A 16080-nucleotide genomic window follows, 5' to 3' on the forward strand; every position below is an offset into this window, starting at 1 on the left:
GTCTCTCTCTCTCTCCACCTCCTCTCTCCACCTCCTCTCTCTGTCTCTCTCTCTCCACCTCCTCTCTCCACCTCCTCTCTCTCTCTCTCTCTCCACCTCCTCTCTCTCTCTCTCTCTCTCTCTCTCTCCACCTCCTCTCTCTCTCTCTGCACCTCTCCCACCTTCTGCCCTTCTCTCTCTCTCTCTCTCCCCTCCCCTCTCTCTCTCTCTCTCTCTCTCCACCTCCTCTCTCTCTCTCTCCACCTCCTCTCTCTCTCTGCACCTCTCCCACCTTCTCTGTCCCTCTCCCCCCCCTCACCTCCCCCTCTCTCTCTCTCTCTCTCTCTCTCTCTCTCTCTCCACCTCTCTCTCTCTCTCCTCTCTCCCTCTGTTCCCCTCTCTCCCCCTCCCTCTCTCCCTCTCCCTCTGCCCCCCTCTCTCCCTTTCTGTCGTCCACATTCCCTTCACAACACTTAAGTCATCAGTTTCCACGATCGGCCACACTCGTCTGCTCTCCATACAGCATGCTCTCTGAACCCACTCCAGGACACTTTGTGCATGTTAGGAGTAGGATTTGTGCGTCTGCACACTGTCTCTCAGTTGAGTTGAACTGAAATTGAAATTTAAAACTTTGATCTTTTACTGTGCTGGTTGCTGGTTCCTTTCAATTTCTTTGTCAGAGCTGTAAGTGTAAGCACTGCCAAGGGGGGAGCCTAACTGAAGCTCACAATACAGTCTGACAGTCTGTGATACTCGAGCGCCATCTTAGATTTCCACTCTGATAAGGATCTGCTTGAGTAGCAGTGCCTCTCAAATAGTCTGAAGAGTGTGAGGCTTATTGTTGACTTCTGTCCCAGCAAAAGCAACCATAGAATGAGCTAGAAAATTTAAACAAAGCTAAGTGAACCTCCTCCCTCCCACTCTCTCTCTTCCCTGCCAAGTAAGAGGAAAATTGAGTTGGACACAAACAGAGCACATGCTCCTCCGGGCTGTGCGGAGCTTTTCTTGGCCCCTTTCCAAAGATGAACTCGTCCTGAGCCTTTTCTACACTTCTCGCATACCTGAAGCTCTCCCTCTGATCACAAGACTTTCAATTGCATCGGTCACGTTTCTGATTCCCCCTCCCCCCACCCCCTCCCCTTACCTCTCTCCATCACATGTGGAAACCTTCACCGAGTCTGTTTTGTTTAAATATGCGGCGTTGACTTTCTTGCTTTAAGGATTCACCGAGTTGTGTTTCATTTTGTGTTTATAGAAAAATTGCTGACATCACCACACAACAGCTACTTCAGGGTTTTCAAGTTTGACGTGTCCACATATGTGACAAACTCTAGTAGTCTGATGAAAGCGGAGTTCCGAGTTCTTCGGATCCCAAATGCCAAGTCAAAGTTGACAGAGCAACGCATCGAGTTGTACCAGGTAAGGCAGGTGATCATATCCGCGAGTGTACCTGAAAGAGTGGAGCATTGCTATAGCAACTATGTGGCTGTACTCTGTTAGGTCCTTGGTTCCCATTGCCAACCCTCCCCCCCCTCCCTTTCCCATGCCTCTTCCCCCCAAGCCCTCTCCCACCCACAGATCTCCCGATGTCCCTGCCCTCCATCTTGTTCTCCGCTCACTTTGTCATATGTTTTATGTGTCAGTTTGTCTTTTTTGTGATCAATATTAGCTCTTACACGAGCCTCGACCTTGTATACAAAAAAAACAAAACTGTTAAATGCTGCACTGGCAATACCCACAAGGCAGCAACATTAGAGAAGGCGTTCAGCATTTGTCCAATATGCTTTCGTTAGCCTGTGAAAAATAAAATCCAATCGGATATACCATACTCTGTGTTACACAGCATTGGTTCTGCCAAAGCGGTTTCTAGGCCAGTGGTCATGCTGGGCAGTTTGCCATCCCTCTCCCAGCAGTAGTTAGGGTAGGAATTTGTCATTTGTCCATGGTGCCAGCGATAGGTCGCCCACTCTTTGCGAAGGACACCATGGGATTTTTAACATCCATTGACTAATGCTGGTAGATGGGACGTCAATTTGAGGGACACATTGATCCAACACACCGGGATGAGAAGATACTGTGAAATACCAGGATGACAGATTATAGCTGGGCTGAGATTCAAACACTGGTATCTTAGAGGTGAGTGTGTGTGACTCTAGGCCATCCTGCCTAAAATACCTGAATTACCTGATCGTAACATCAAATACTTGATCCTGAAATACCTGAAAAGTAAAATAAAATGGGTTTGGTAGGACTGAGAAAAATATATATGAGAAAAGGAATGCAAGAGGAGGTAATAATGAGTGAAACACCGAGATGGGGATTTGGTGGGAGACATTAAGGACAGTTGGTTTGGAGGAAAATAGAATATAGCAAAGCGAGTGAAATGGAATATTTTATAAGGAGGGAAATATAATATATGAAGGGGAAAAGGGTGGTTAAATATCCTCCAATTTTGGGTGGTTAAATATCGTCCAATTTTGGGTGGTTAAATATCCTCCAATTTTGGGTGGTTAAATATCCTCCAATTTTGGGTGGTTAAATATCGTCCAATTTTGGGTGGTTAAATATCCTCCAATTTTGGGTGGTTAAATATCCTCCAATTTTGGGTGGTTAAATATCCTCCAATTTTGGGTGGTTAAATATCCTCCAATTTTGGGTGGTTATGCCGTGGTGTTGGGCTAGCGGCTAGGGTGCCGGCTTAGGATCCAAGGATCCTGGGTTCGAATCCCGGTCGATCGCTGAATTAACGCCAGGGGGGTTGACTCAGCCTGTCATCCTTCCGAGGTCGGGTAATTGAGTACCAGCTCACTGGTAATTCCCTGTTTGTCGTTAAAGGCGGCAAAAAGGGTTGGCGTCAGGAAGGGCATCCGGCCGTAAAACATTGCTTCAAAAAGGGGACCGAAAAACAACAACAACCACGGTTCCCGAAAAAGGCCAACCCCCGCTTTGCGGGGGAAAATGGCCTCTAAAGGTGTTTTTTTTTTTTTTTTTAGGTGGTTAAATATCCTCCAATTTTGGGTGGTTAAATATCCTCCAATTTTGGGTGGTTAAATATCCTCCAATTTTGGGTGGTTAAATATCCTCCAATTTTGGGTGGTTAAATATCCTATAATTTTGGGTGGTTAAATATCCTCCAATTTTGGGTGGTTAAATATCCTCCAATTTTGGGTGGTTAAATATCCTACAATTTTGGGTGGTTAAATATCCTACAACAGTGTGAACATTTCTTCTTCTTCTTGTACTGTACCTTCAGTTAAACAAAGTACAGCCATGTACAAGGGTGCTTCAAATGCACCCTGGTGCTCTTCACACTTTACATGTTAACCTTACATGTACCGTGTGTGGCTGTTTGGCCGAGTGGTTGAAGACCTGTTCCTTCACTCCACTGGTGTTTGTTCCATTCCCATGACTGTTCAGATCCGTTCGCATAAAAGTGAGTGAGTTGTTATCGTCGACACAAGACACTGACCAGATGCAGAAATGGGGCACAAGGCTGCGCCAGCTGATGTTTTGTCTATCATACGTATTTGGATATTGCAACAACAACAATATATATTTTTAAAACTTGTAATCATCCATTCCTTAGGCGTGGTGTTGCCTGGTGTTGGCTTAGCTTAGCGGTTCGGGTGCCGGCTTGGGATCCTAGGATCCTGTGTTCGAATCCCGGTCGATCACTGAATTAACGCCAAGGGGGTTAACTCAGCCTGTCATCCTTCTGAGGTCGGCAAATTGAGTACCAGTTCACGGGTAATTCCGTGTTTGTCGCAAGAGGCGACTAACAGGGTTGGCGGCAGGAAGGGCATCCGGCCATAAAACATTGCTTCAAAAAAGGGACCACGGTGCCCAAAAACGCCAACCCCTGCTCTGCAGGGAAAATGGCCTCGAAAGGTGGATGGTGGTTCAATCATCCATTCCTTGTCTCATCATAGCCAGAGGAATATTGTTGACAATGCAGGTGTTCGAGGCTTTAATGAGATCTGGGACATAAATCATCTCCTTCCAGATACCACCACAACCAAAAATCACAAACTCTCAAACCGGTGACCTCGCTGGTCACTTGTGGACCCTCCCGCGACCGATCCACCGTCTGGGTAAGTGTTCATTTCAAATGTTGCGAGCCTCGAGGGAGTAATGGGCTGGGGCACCTTGCACAGCTGCATTGCTAATATTCCTCTGGCTATGGTGAGAAAAGTAATGCCAGATGATATATGCCCCATTGATGTCAGCCGAGCACCGATGCGGAAGCAGATCGGTTTGAATGGACGCCACAATGAAACGTCGGTGCTCACACGGATTTCTGTGACGTAGCTTTGGAGTAAGAAGGGAACCTTCGATTATGGGTATTTTTTTTTCAATGCTCTCTCTTTACATCTTTTGTTCCTTTTCCATTAAACATGTGGATGGGTTTTGGTGTTTCTATTGATGGGTTTTGGTATATACAGACGTGGCATTTAATATGGAATTTTTTTTTCTTGACTTGGGTTTACTTTCTTAACTCAGTATATCAATCTGGTGAGTTTCTTTTACACTTTGGTGATTTATTTGTTAAAAGAACCATGTCACTGATTGTCTGTCGCAGCAAGAAGTCAACAACAGGATTATATCACAGGTGGCGTGGCAAAATGTACGGACAGGTGCATTTGATGATTGGCTTCACAGTCGGGTATACAAGGGTTGTTGCGTTCTGTATTAGTGGAAAACAACTGCTGCACATCTCCAAAAGTTATTGCCGCTTCCTCTGGAGATGGTCCGTCAACTCGACAATGCTGTTTGTCATGGAGTGGTGGCTTTACGAAATTACGGCATGAAACAGCGTGCTATTTCTCGGCAGTATGGCATCACTCAAGGTCAGGTGTCAAAGATCCTGAAAAGAAATGCTCAGAGGGGTGTCCCTACTCCAATCCCGAGGCCAGGACGTCCCCGCAGAACCACAATGAGGGATGATCTCCAGCTGCACCGGTTAGACCGCAATGGCCGTACCAAGTCAGCTAATCGGCTTAGGGCTGAGAGGCAGCAACTGACAAATGTGCCTGTATCCAGAAGGCTAGTCAACCAACGACTGGTTCAAGCAGGCTATCGTGCCAGGCGTCCCCTGAGAAAGCCACGTCTGACCAGACAACATTGCCAGCGCCGATTGCAGTGGGCCAGAGAGCACCGTCAATGGCAGCCAGGACACTGGAATCACGTGATCTTCAGTGACGAGTCTAGATTTCTGGTCTATCGTCAAGATGGCCGCGTCCGAGTGCGCAGACAAGTGCATGAAGCCTACAACAAAGATGGTATAGTGCCAAGAGTCCAAGCTGGAGGTGGTGGGGTGACCGTTTAGGCTGCTTTTCATGCAGGGGGCAAAACTGACCTGGTTGTTCTGAATGGAAACCTGAACCAGTTCAAGTACAGGGCCATTCTGGAAGAAACATTGCTTCAATTTGCTCGTGCAGCCTTTCGAGGAAACTTTGTCTTCCAAGATGACAATGCACGGCCTCATCGTGCTCGCATGATCCAACACTTTATTGCTGACCGTGGTGTAGAGCATATGGAGTGGCCTGCCATGTCCCCGGATATGAATCCGATAGAGAACTTGTGGGCAGAATTAACGCGTCAAATCGACCACTTGGACCAGCAGCCGATCTCTGTGCGTGAATTGCAACAGGCTATTGTCACTGCATGGCAAGCGATTCCTGTCCAAACCTTGGCAAATCTCGTGAACAGCATGCCTCAATGTGTAGTGCTCTCCTAAATGCTCGTGGGGGTTACACGAAGTACTGAACTGTAATTTTACTGTCCGTAGTCCCAGTCGTAATTTAACTTTTGTTTTTGTTAAAAAAAATTTTGGGCTAATGTGCAAAATAAAGAGATACTTCTGGAAAACGCACAGAAGTTTAACACAGTACTGTCCATGAATTGAGTTTGATATCAGTTTACATCACTTTCAAGGATCAATTTATTTGTTTCGAAATGTCAAATGTGGTTTTTGTTTCTTTTAAAGGTCACATTAACAAAATCTAGAATAATTTCAACATATTTCCAATGAACTTTTGGTTCTAAGACATCTTGAAAAGTAAGTTCACCCCCACAAAAAAAATATTCCATATTAAATGCCAAGTCTGTAGATCGTTAAAATGTGGTCTTTGTTTACCTCCGATGTGTCGGATTCCATCGTGGTGTAACACACATTTCAAACGCACTTCCAGTTTCTTGAATCATGTAATGAAGGAAATAATTTAATTGCTCTTGTTTATTCCAGATCCTGAAGTCCAAGGACCCCTGGGCTCCGACGCAACGCTATCTTGGCAGCAAGGTGGTGCTCCCTCGAGCGGAAACGGAGTGGCTTTCTTTTGACGTCACATCGACCGTCAAGGAATGGTTGATGAGGAAGGGTAATTATTGAGTCGAAGAAATTCCTCTTTTTTATTACCTCCGCTACCGACGGTGGATGGAGGTTATGTTTTCACCCCTGTCTGTCTGTCTGTCTGTTTGTCTGTGAACAAGATATCTCAAAATGTTGTCCACGGATTCGGACGAAATTTGGCAGAACGGTAGTGTATGGGACAAGGACGAAATGATTATATTTTGGTGAAGATCCGGATTCGGATTCGGCTAGTATAATTTTTTAAGTGATTCTTCAATATTGGGAGATCGGGCCAAAAACGATACATAGCAGGATATCTCAAAAAGTTATGGACGGAGTTTGACGAAACTTGGTGGACAGGTTGTGTGTGTGATGAGGACTAATCGTTTTGATTTTGGTGAAGATCTGAATATACATTCGGATATAAATGAATGAATGCTCGTTAACGAGAATTATTTAATTTTTAAGTGATTCTTCAATATTGGGAGATCGGGCCAAAAGCGATTATATAGCTGGATATCTCAAAAAGTTATGGACGGATTTGGACGAAACTTGGTGGACAGGTTGTGTGTGTGACGAGGACTAATCGTTTTGATTTTGGTGAAGATCTGAATATGCATTCGGATATGAGAATTATTTAATTTTTAAGTGATTCTTCACCGTTGAGAGATCGGGCCAAAAGCGATATATAACATGATATTTAAAAAGGTTATGGACGAGTTATGACTAAACTTGGTGGATGAGTTTGTTCGGTGATAAGAACAAGCCGATTAGATTTTGGTTCAGGTCCGAATCCAGATCCGGCCTATCAGTGGGATACAAAACATAAACTGTTCAGCCTGGCGGAGGTGTGCTCTCTACCGATTGTCGTTCTTGTTCCCATTGTGAATCCTTTGTGTTCTCTTGGAATTCCGGTGCATGTTGTTGCTTTTCCAATTGTCTGTTCCAGACAAGAACTACGGCCTTAAAATCAGCGTTCATTGTCCATGCTGCACCTTCATCACCAACAACAACAACATCATCCCGAACAAAAGTGAAGAACTTGCTGCGCGCTTTGCAGGTACAGGAGAGTGGAAAGAATGAGGAATGTTAACCATGGAATTTCATTGCGTGTGTGCAGTTGGCTCTGAAATTGAAACTTTTCCGCATGAACGATAACTGATTGTTGAAGAACCCTTAAGTAGTTATCTTATTGACACAGAGGATTTATTTATTTATTTTGTTAGCAGAAATAAATGCTCTTAAAGTCGTACTACTACTACTACTACTACTACTAGTTCTTTAGTTGCTTCAATTACTCACCCTATGTGTGGTTGTACATATAAAGTTTGTGGCCTAACATATTCATGAATCGATTGGTGAGGCCTGTCGTTTCAAATAGAGGTGATTTGGGCAGGATTTTAAAACTTTGGCGAGGGTGCTCGTGATAACTCGCCAACTCTTCACGAAAGACGACCATGGATTTTGAACATCCAACAGCTAATACGATCCGCCGGTACACCCAGCTGGAGGTGCATCCGATAGACGACTCACTATGTGATGCAGCGCCCTACCTGGAAAAACCGATGTGACCCAGAGCAGATGGATCAAAGGGAAGTGCACTACCTTTGCATCATCCTGTCAGACATGAAAAGCATCCAAACTGAATTTAAATGTACATCGGCTTAGCAGAAGCAGTTTGACAAAGTCACAGCCAGTGAGTTCCACCAAATAAGGTTTTACACACACACACACACACACACACACACACACACACACACACACACACACACACACACACACACACACACACGGGGGAGTGGGTCACACACATATACACACACACACACACACACGAGTGGGTCACACACATATATATATATATATATATATATATATATATATATATATATATATATATATATATATATATATATATATATATATATATATATACACACACACACACACGTAAGTGCTCGTTACCTCCAGAATCGACCTTTACACTGTTCATAAGTTTCTGACCCTGAAATTGACTTGTGTTAACCACACCTAATGGGTCTTATTGAAGTTATAAACAAAGAAAAACTTTTTGCTTAATTTCAAGCGATTTGCTTTGCTGCATTTATTTCTTCGTGGACTTCTAAGTATTGTGTTACCTCCCTACGTCGTTTGCCAACAGAACCCATAATCCTTGGTAATATGGGTTATGGGCACGACGAGTTTGCAATCACCTCGGCCTATCAAAACAGCTCTGCAAAGGTTCTGCTGCGAATAATTTATGGCCTGGACAGCAGCCAGAAACACAGGCAGGCAGTCATAACTCCACACATGCTGAGGCATAAGCTGTGTAATGTGCTCAAAGTTGGAATTTGCAGGATTGGCTCATGTTACTTTTGTATTTGAGCTTAATATTAGCTGCGAGCACCAAAGCTCGGGCCCCGAGGCCAACCTTGGGCCACTTTGAGCGCTACAAATACACCAGTGCCCCTCGTGGAGCTCGTGAAGCTACTCAAGGTGTTGGTTATTTCATGCAATTTCAATCTGAGAAATCCACAAACGAATTGCTTCCTGTGTGGTTGTCTATATTTCATTCAATTACTGGCATTTAATGGTCAGCTTCTCCATATTGATTTTTAGAATATCTGGTTAGAGCTTGAGCTTTGTAATATAAATTTTGTTCTCATTTCAGTGGTTTCACCATTTCCTTGTGTGAAAACGCATCTTCACACATTGTAAGGAACCTGTAATAAAATAAATCTTAATACGTGTGCAAATCCCACAATTGGCCTGGCGAGATGGTTCAAAGGTTGTGGCATAACTTTTGAGGTTTCTAGTCTGGGTTTGATCCCTGAATATGAATGAATGAACGTTTTTGAGGCCATTTTTCCCCGCTGCAGCGGGGTTAGCCATTTGAGGCTACGTTTTTATGGACGGATGCCCTTCCTAACGCCAACCTTTAGTCGCCTCTTACGATGCGCAGGTGTACCTATTATAAATCGGGGTACACACCGAGATCATTCATCCCAGCAAGCTGGAACTCTATTTGCCGACCTCGGAAGGATGACAGGTTGAGTCAACCCCCCTGGCGTTAATTCAGGGATCGACCAGGATTCAAACTCAGGATCCTAGGATCCCAAGCCGGCACCCTAACCGCTAAGCCAACACCAGGATTCAAACTTAGGATCCTAGGATCCCAAGCTGGCACCCTAACCGCTAAGCCAAAACCGGGATTCAAATTCAGGATCCTAGGATCCCAAGCCGGCACCCTAACCGCTAAGCCCAACACCAGGATTCAAATTCAGGATCCTAGGATCCCAAGCTGGCACCCTAACCGCTAAGCCAACACCGGGATTCGAACTCAGGATCCTAGGATCCCAAGCCTGCACCCTAACCGCTAAGCCAACACCAGGATTCAAACTCGGGATCCTAGGATCCCAAGCCTACACCCTAACCGCTAAGCCAACACCAGGATTCAAACTCAGGATCCTAGGATCCCAAGCCGGCACCCTAACCGCTAAGCCAACACCAGGATTCAAACTCAGGATCCTAGGATCCCAAGCCAGCACCCTAACTGCTAAGCCAACACCAGGATTCAAACTCGGGATCCTAGGATCCCAAGCCTGCACCCTAACCGCTAAGCCAACACCGGGATTCAAACTCAGGATCCTAGGATCCCAAGCCAGCACCCTAACTGCTAAGCCAACACCAGGATTCAAACTCGGGATCCTAGGATCCCAAGCCTGCACCCTGACCGCTAAGCCAACACCAGGATTCAAATTCGGGATCCTATGATCCCAAGCCTGCACCTTAACCGCTAAGCCAACACCAGGATTCAAACTCAGGATCCTAGGATCCCAAGCCTGCACCCTAACTGCTAAGCCAACACCAGGATTAAAACTCAGGATCCTAGGATCCCAAGCCAGCACCCTAACCGCTAAGCCAACACCAGGATTCAAACTCAGGATCCTAGGATCCCAAGCCGGCACCCTAACTGCTAAGCCAACACCAGGATTCAAACTCGGGATCCTAGGATCCCAAGCCGGCACCCTAACCGCTAAGCCAACACCAGGATTCAAACTCAGGATCCTAGGATCCCAAGCCGGCACCCTAACCGCTCAGCCAACACCAGGCTCTGGTTTGATTCCTTACTCGACGATAAATTGTCAGACTGATGCTTTTCAGGCAGGTCGTTGAATGGACGAGCATGTCGTCGTTTAATGGGATTTTTAGGTCTGTCGTCTCATTGGCTAGTTGATGTTAAATAAGTCTGCCACCCTCAACAAGCGTAGGCCTTTGTGTGCCAGTACCCTGACCAAATGTTAAACCCCTACCCTAAATGAGGGCAGCTTTGGCATCACCGTGCAATGGAGTGATCATCTATGCGAGGTCGAGCTGCGGCCCTAAGTAAACAGCTATGGAAACATTCAATACTGCTCGTGGGCATCCTGTTGTTCTCATATGAGGAACAATAATCCCAGTTTCAGAAACGTATTCGATTCACATTCTTGTGTTGAATTGATCGAGTTATCCTGTTATTCCCATGTATCATTTGAGGAAGAGAAAAAAGTGTTGTCCGGAGGAGGAGCGAGTGATAAGCCTATCTATTTATTACATATGCAAAGAGAGAAATTTTTATACATCGTCTCTTCTAGCCTTCTTTCAAGTATACATTCCCTAAATACTTCTCTTCACAACTATTACTATTTTGCTTTACCTACTTCCTTCCCCTTTTTCACCTTATCTTCTCCAATTCCTCTAATGTCCTTGCTTTTCTAACTTTAAAAATCAACCCCCTCTCCACACCCCCTTTCTTCCCTTATGTACATAATATGTAGATGGCGCACACTCAATATGACGACAGTACAACGTTTTCCTCAGAATACAAGTAGACAATGGGATATTAAAGTAATTACCCTATTATCTGAAATTACAATTGCATTGTTGTCGTCATACAATGATAGACTCCATTGCATCTCTGTGGAGCTAAGATTGTCAGCACGAGTCCTTAATTGTCCTTGAGGGATAACTCTGTCTCGAAATATTTGTCCATTATACACTAAGTGAGATATATTTTAGCATTAACTCCTTCCCTTGTTTATTGAACTTTTTTTCAGGAGTTCGTTATGCTACCAAGACTTATTTGTTTATAGATAAACATCAGAAGTGCACTCGTATTTGGGGAGGTGTATTAACATATGAAGACATCGTAACAAAAGACAATCACGATAAACGTCTCTCTCCACCTCACTCATCCATTCTTTGTATAAACATTACTCGCAAAGGTACCTGGCGTCGCTGGGAAACGAGGGGTCCCTCTTCCCACCCTTTTCCTCCCCCTTCCCTCCTCCACCTCTCCACTCTTCCCCCTCCACCCCTACTTGCGTGTGTGTGTCGTTGGTTGTTATCTCCATACTCGAGTTTCAGAAGGTGCAACAGAGTTTTACCAGGTACCAAGGTATCCTCCTCCGTTTCAGTAAGGGATCATGATTCATGGACCAGTTTGTGAAGTTTTCTTGTTCTCAGTTTTGCTCCGAGGGCTCTTTTGAGCTTCGTCTCCGAGCCCCAGACAGTATCCAACTGCAGTTTGTTTGTCGTGATATTCCCAGGGATGGTTTTAAAGATCTCTGTTAGGTTCTTTTTGTCATTCCCATTGCTCCAATAATAACTGGTACAATTTTGGAGCTCTTCAGCTTCCTGGGCAATTTTGGAGCTCATTTTCACTTCATTTTTGAGGGCTTGGAATTTGGTCATTTTCGTGATTTCTGTGTTGTTTAGGCCAAAATCTCTGGGGATGTGTGTGTGTGTGTGTGTGTGTGGCCTTTTCATTGATGTCTGTACAATTCCACACCCCTTGCACAATCTTCACCAACTTTTGTATATGTGCTGGGGGTACCGAGGGCCAGGCCATGGGCATAACGCCCCACACCCCCACAAGGAAATGTTCTGTATGTATGAGTTTTTACGTCTGTAAATCACAGAAAAAAAACACTGGGCCTATCTCCACGAAATTTTGCAAATGTGCTGACGTCAAAGGTTCCAGGTTCAGGTCATGGGTACAAACACCCCACACTGAAAGGCAATTATCTGTTTGTACGTGTGTTTGTATGTCTGAAAATGGAAGAACTGACCTCAAAAAAGGAAATGAGGCCACTTAGTCCATCGTGGTCGTGGGTTAATTTTTTGCTACAGCTTTAAACATCATTCAACTTGATGGTTTCCTGAAGTCTAAATAACCCGATCTTGACTGGGTGACTCAGCTTGTGTACACACACATGGACAGAAATGCGCACATGCACACGCATACTGAATGAATTGTACTGTGTCGTCTATTCCTAAAATATAATTTAATGGATTGCGGTAAATATAATGTTGATGTCCCAACGTCCTATATTCAACTTTATTCGAATTGTAAACATTAAAACATAGTTCCCTTACCTAAAGAACCGCAACCTATAAGCAATTGACTGGTTTCCCCGACCGCATGGATCATCAGCCGATCACCGTCCTTCCTCGAGGTTTTGATCCTTTCAGCCCAGGACCTCTCCAAATGGTGGATCCACAACCTCGGTTATGACTCCACATCAGTAGATCCACAACCACAGTCGTCCAGGCAGTCAGACAACCCATCAATGCAAGCAACATCACGATTTAAACTCGACTCACTAGAGGATTTAATATATTATCACAAATTTATAACTCTCATAACGCATTCCATTATACAGACTTGGCATTTAATATAGAATATTTTTTCCTGGGGGTGAACTTACTTTTCAAGATGTCTTAGAACCAAAAGTTCATTGGAATTATGTTGAAATTATTCTAGATTTTGTTAATGTGACCTTTAAAAGAAAGAAAAACCACATTTGACATTTCGAAACAAATAAATTGATCCTTGAAAGTGATGTAAACTGATATCGAACTCAATTCATGGACAGTGCTGTGTAAAACTTCTGTACGTTTTCCAGAAGTATCGCTTTATTTTGCACATTAGCCAAAAAATTTTTTTTACAAAAACAAAAGTTAAATTACGACTGGGATTACAGACGGTAAAATTACAGTTCAGTACTTCGTGTAACCCCCACGAGCATTCAGGAGAACACGTACACGTTGAGGCATGCTGTTCACGAGATTTGCCAAGGTTTGGACAGGAATCGCTTGCCATGCAGTGACAACGGCCTGCTGCAATTCACGCACAGAGGTCGGCTGCTGGTCCAAGTGGTCTATTTGATGCGTTAATTCTGCCCACAAGTTTTCTATCGGATTCATATGCGGGGACATGGCGGGCCACTCCATATGCTCGACACCACGGTCAGCAAGAAAGTGTTGGATCATGCGAGCACGATGAGGCCATGCATTGTCATCTTGGAAGACAAAGTTTCCTCAAAAGGCTGCACGAGCAAATGGAAGCAATGTTTCTTCCAGAATGGCCCTGTGCTTGAACTGGTTCAGGTTTCCATTCAGAACAACCAGGTCACTTTTGCCGCCTGCATGAAAAGCAGCCCAAACGGTCACCCCACCACCTCCAGCTTGGACTCTTGGCACTATACAATCTTTGTTGTAGGCTTCATGCACTTGTCTACGCACTCGGACGCGGCCATCTTGACGATAGGCCAGAAATCTAGACTCGTCACTGAAGATCACGTGATTCCAGTGTCCTGGCTGCCATTTGACGGTGCTCTCTGGCCCACTGCAATCGGCGCTGGCGGTGTTGTCTGATCAGGCATGGCTTTCTCAGGGGATGCCTGGCACGGTAGCCTGCTTGAACCAGTCGTTGGTTGAATAGCCTTCTGGATACAGGCACATTTGCCAGTTGCTGCCACTCAGGCCCAAGCCGATTAGCTGACTTGGTACGGCCATTGCGGACTAACCGGTGCAGCTGGCGATCATCCCTCCTTGTGGTTCTGCGGGGACGTCCTGGCCTCGGTATTGGAGGAGGGACACCCCTCTGAGCATTTCGTTTCAGGATCTTTGACACCTGACCTTGAGTGATGCCATACTGCCGAGCAATAGCATGCTGTTTCATGCCGTAATTTCGTAAAGCCACCACTCCATGACAAACAGCATTGTCGAGTTGACGGACCATCTCCAGAGGAAGCGGCGATAACTTTTGGAGACGTGCAGCAGTTGTTTTCCACTAATACAGAACGCAACAACCCTTGTATACCTGACTGTGAAGCCAATCATCAAATGCACCTGTCCGTACATTTTGCCACGCCACCTGTGATATAATCCTGTTGTTGACTTCTTGCTGCGACAGACAATCAGTGACATGGTTCTTTTAACAAATAAATCACCAAAGTGTAAAAGAAACTCTCTAGATTGATATACTGAGTTAAGAAAGTAAACCCAAGTCAAGGAAAAAAAAATATTCCATATTAAATGCCAAGTCTGTATGAGTAGAATAGCATTCAGCTGAGAGCATACCTCCGCCAGGTGAACAGTTTACGTTTTGTATCCCAGAGTAGACCAGAAAATCACAATACAGAATCACATTTAATCAAAATCATCCGTCCAAAACTTTTTGAGATCTGCTTTGTATCGTTTTTGTCCCTATTTACCAATGGTGAAGAATCACTTTTTTTGTATACTGAATCGAGGCTCGTGAAAGAGCTGACATTTACTTCACAAACAAATCAACCAGACAAACAAAATATATAAAAAGAGGGAGCGGAAGACAAGAGAAGGGGAAGCACACAAACACTTGACACAACATTTAAGAGCAGGGAGATGTGTGGGGAGGGAGAGGGCTTGGGGGGAGGAGGCGTGGGAAGGGGGGGGGGGCGGTGGAAGAAGTATAAAACACAAGGACACCAAGGACTTCCAGGACAGAAGTTGGTATTTCAAAAAAGTGGAATTGGGGTGAAATTAGCGGGGATAGAAAAGATCAAGGTTTTGGATGGGGGAAGATAAGAGATGGTGGTGAACAGCTGTTTTAAAGACCTGGAGGGTGGAGTGGGATTGAAGAGAGTGAGGGAGTTTGTTCCAGAGGCGGGAGAAAAGAGGAATGAAGGAGTGAAGGTGAGCAGAGAGTCTTGATTTTGGCAGTTTAACCATAAGAGGGTTGCAGGCAGATCTTGTGCGGCCTGTAGGAATATTTGGGGGACAGAGCCCAGAGGGAGCTGTGGGGGCAAGGCCAGAGAGGAGTCGGTAGAAGACGGAAAGACCACCAACCTGCCTGTGGTGAGTGAGTGAGAGGCCCTTGGAGTTAGCTTCATCGCAGGAGATTCCAATGATTCTGAATGCTTTGGTTTCAACAGCGTGAAGACGAGCTTGGTGTGAGGCAGGAGCACCAGCCCAGAGGGGAGAGCAGTATTCCATTGAGCTGCGGATGAAAGCCTTGTATGTGGTGAGGAGCTCAGGTGTGCCAAGGAAGGACTTCGCACGACGGACGATGCCCAGTCGGCGACTGGCTTTGGAGGCCAGATTTGAAATGTGGTTTTCCTAGGAAAGATCATGGCAGATAGTGAGACCCAAAAGCTTGAGTGACAGAACTTCTTGGAGAGGATTATTCAGAAAGTGGATGGGAGGGTTGTCCAGTCGGTCTTTTCGGAGAGACATCGTAAGAGTGTGAGATTTGTCAGGATTGAAAGACATGTTCCACTTGTTTGCCCAGTCTGTGATTTTGTTAAGGTCTGCAGAGAGTGAGGAGGCTGCAGACTGCCGATCTGAGGGATGAAGAATGGAGCGACAGAGAGTAGAGTCATCAGCAAAGAGATAGAGAGGATTTTCAAGAGAGTCAGAGAGATCATTGATGAAGACCAGAAAAAGCA

The 16080-nt window shown here is 45.1% G+C and overlaps 1 protein-coding gene across 1 annotated transcript in view; it reads left to right on the forward strand.

Moving 5' to 3' along the window:
* Nucleotides 1–16080, forward strand: part of LOC137435642 (transforming growth factor beta-2 proprotein) — a 124650-nt gene that overhangs the window by 63300 nt on the left and 45270 nt on the right. Inside the window, exons 3-5 of the mRNA XM_068129583.2 lie at nt 1235–1398; nt 6224–6356; nt 7278–7388. Of these exons, the coding sequence (XP_067985684.1) occupies nt 1235–1398; nt 6224–6356; nt 7278–7388 (408 nt within the window). The remainder of the gene's footprint in view (nt 1–1234; nt 1399–6223; nt 6357–7277; nt 7389–16080) is intronic.

The sequence above is a fragment of the Myxine glutinosa genome, chromosome 9 (assembly GCF_964187855.1).
Source record: "Myxine glutinosa chromosome 9, kmMyxGlut1.1, whole genome shotgun sequence".
In the NCBI taxonomy this organism is placed as follows: domain Eukaryota; kingdom Metazoa; phylum Chordata; class Myxini; order Myxiniformes; family Myxinidae; genus Myxine; species Myxine glutinosa.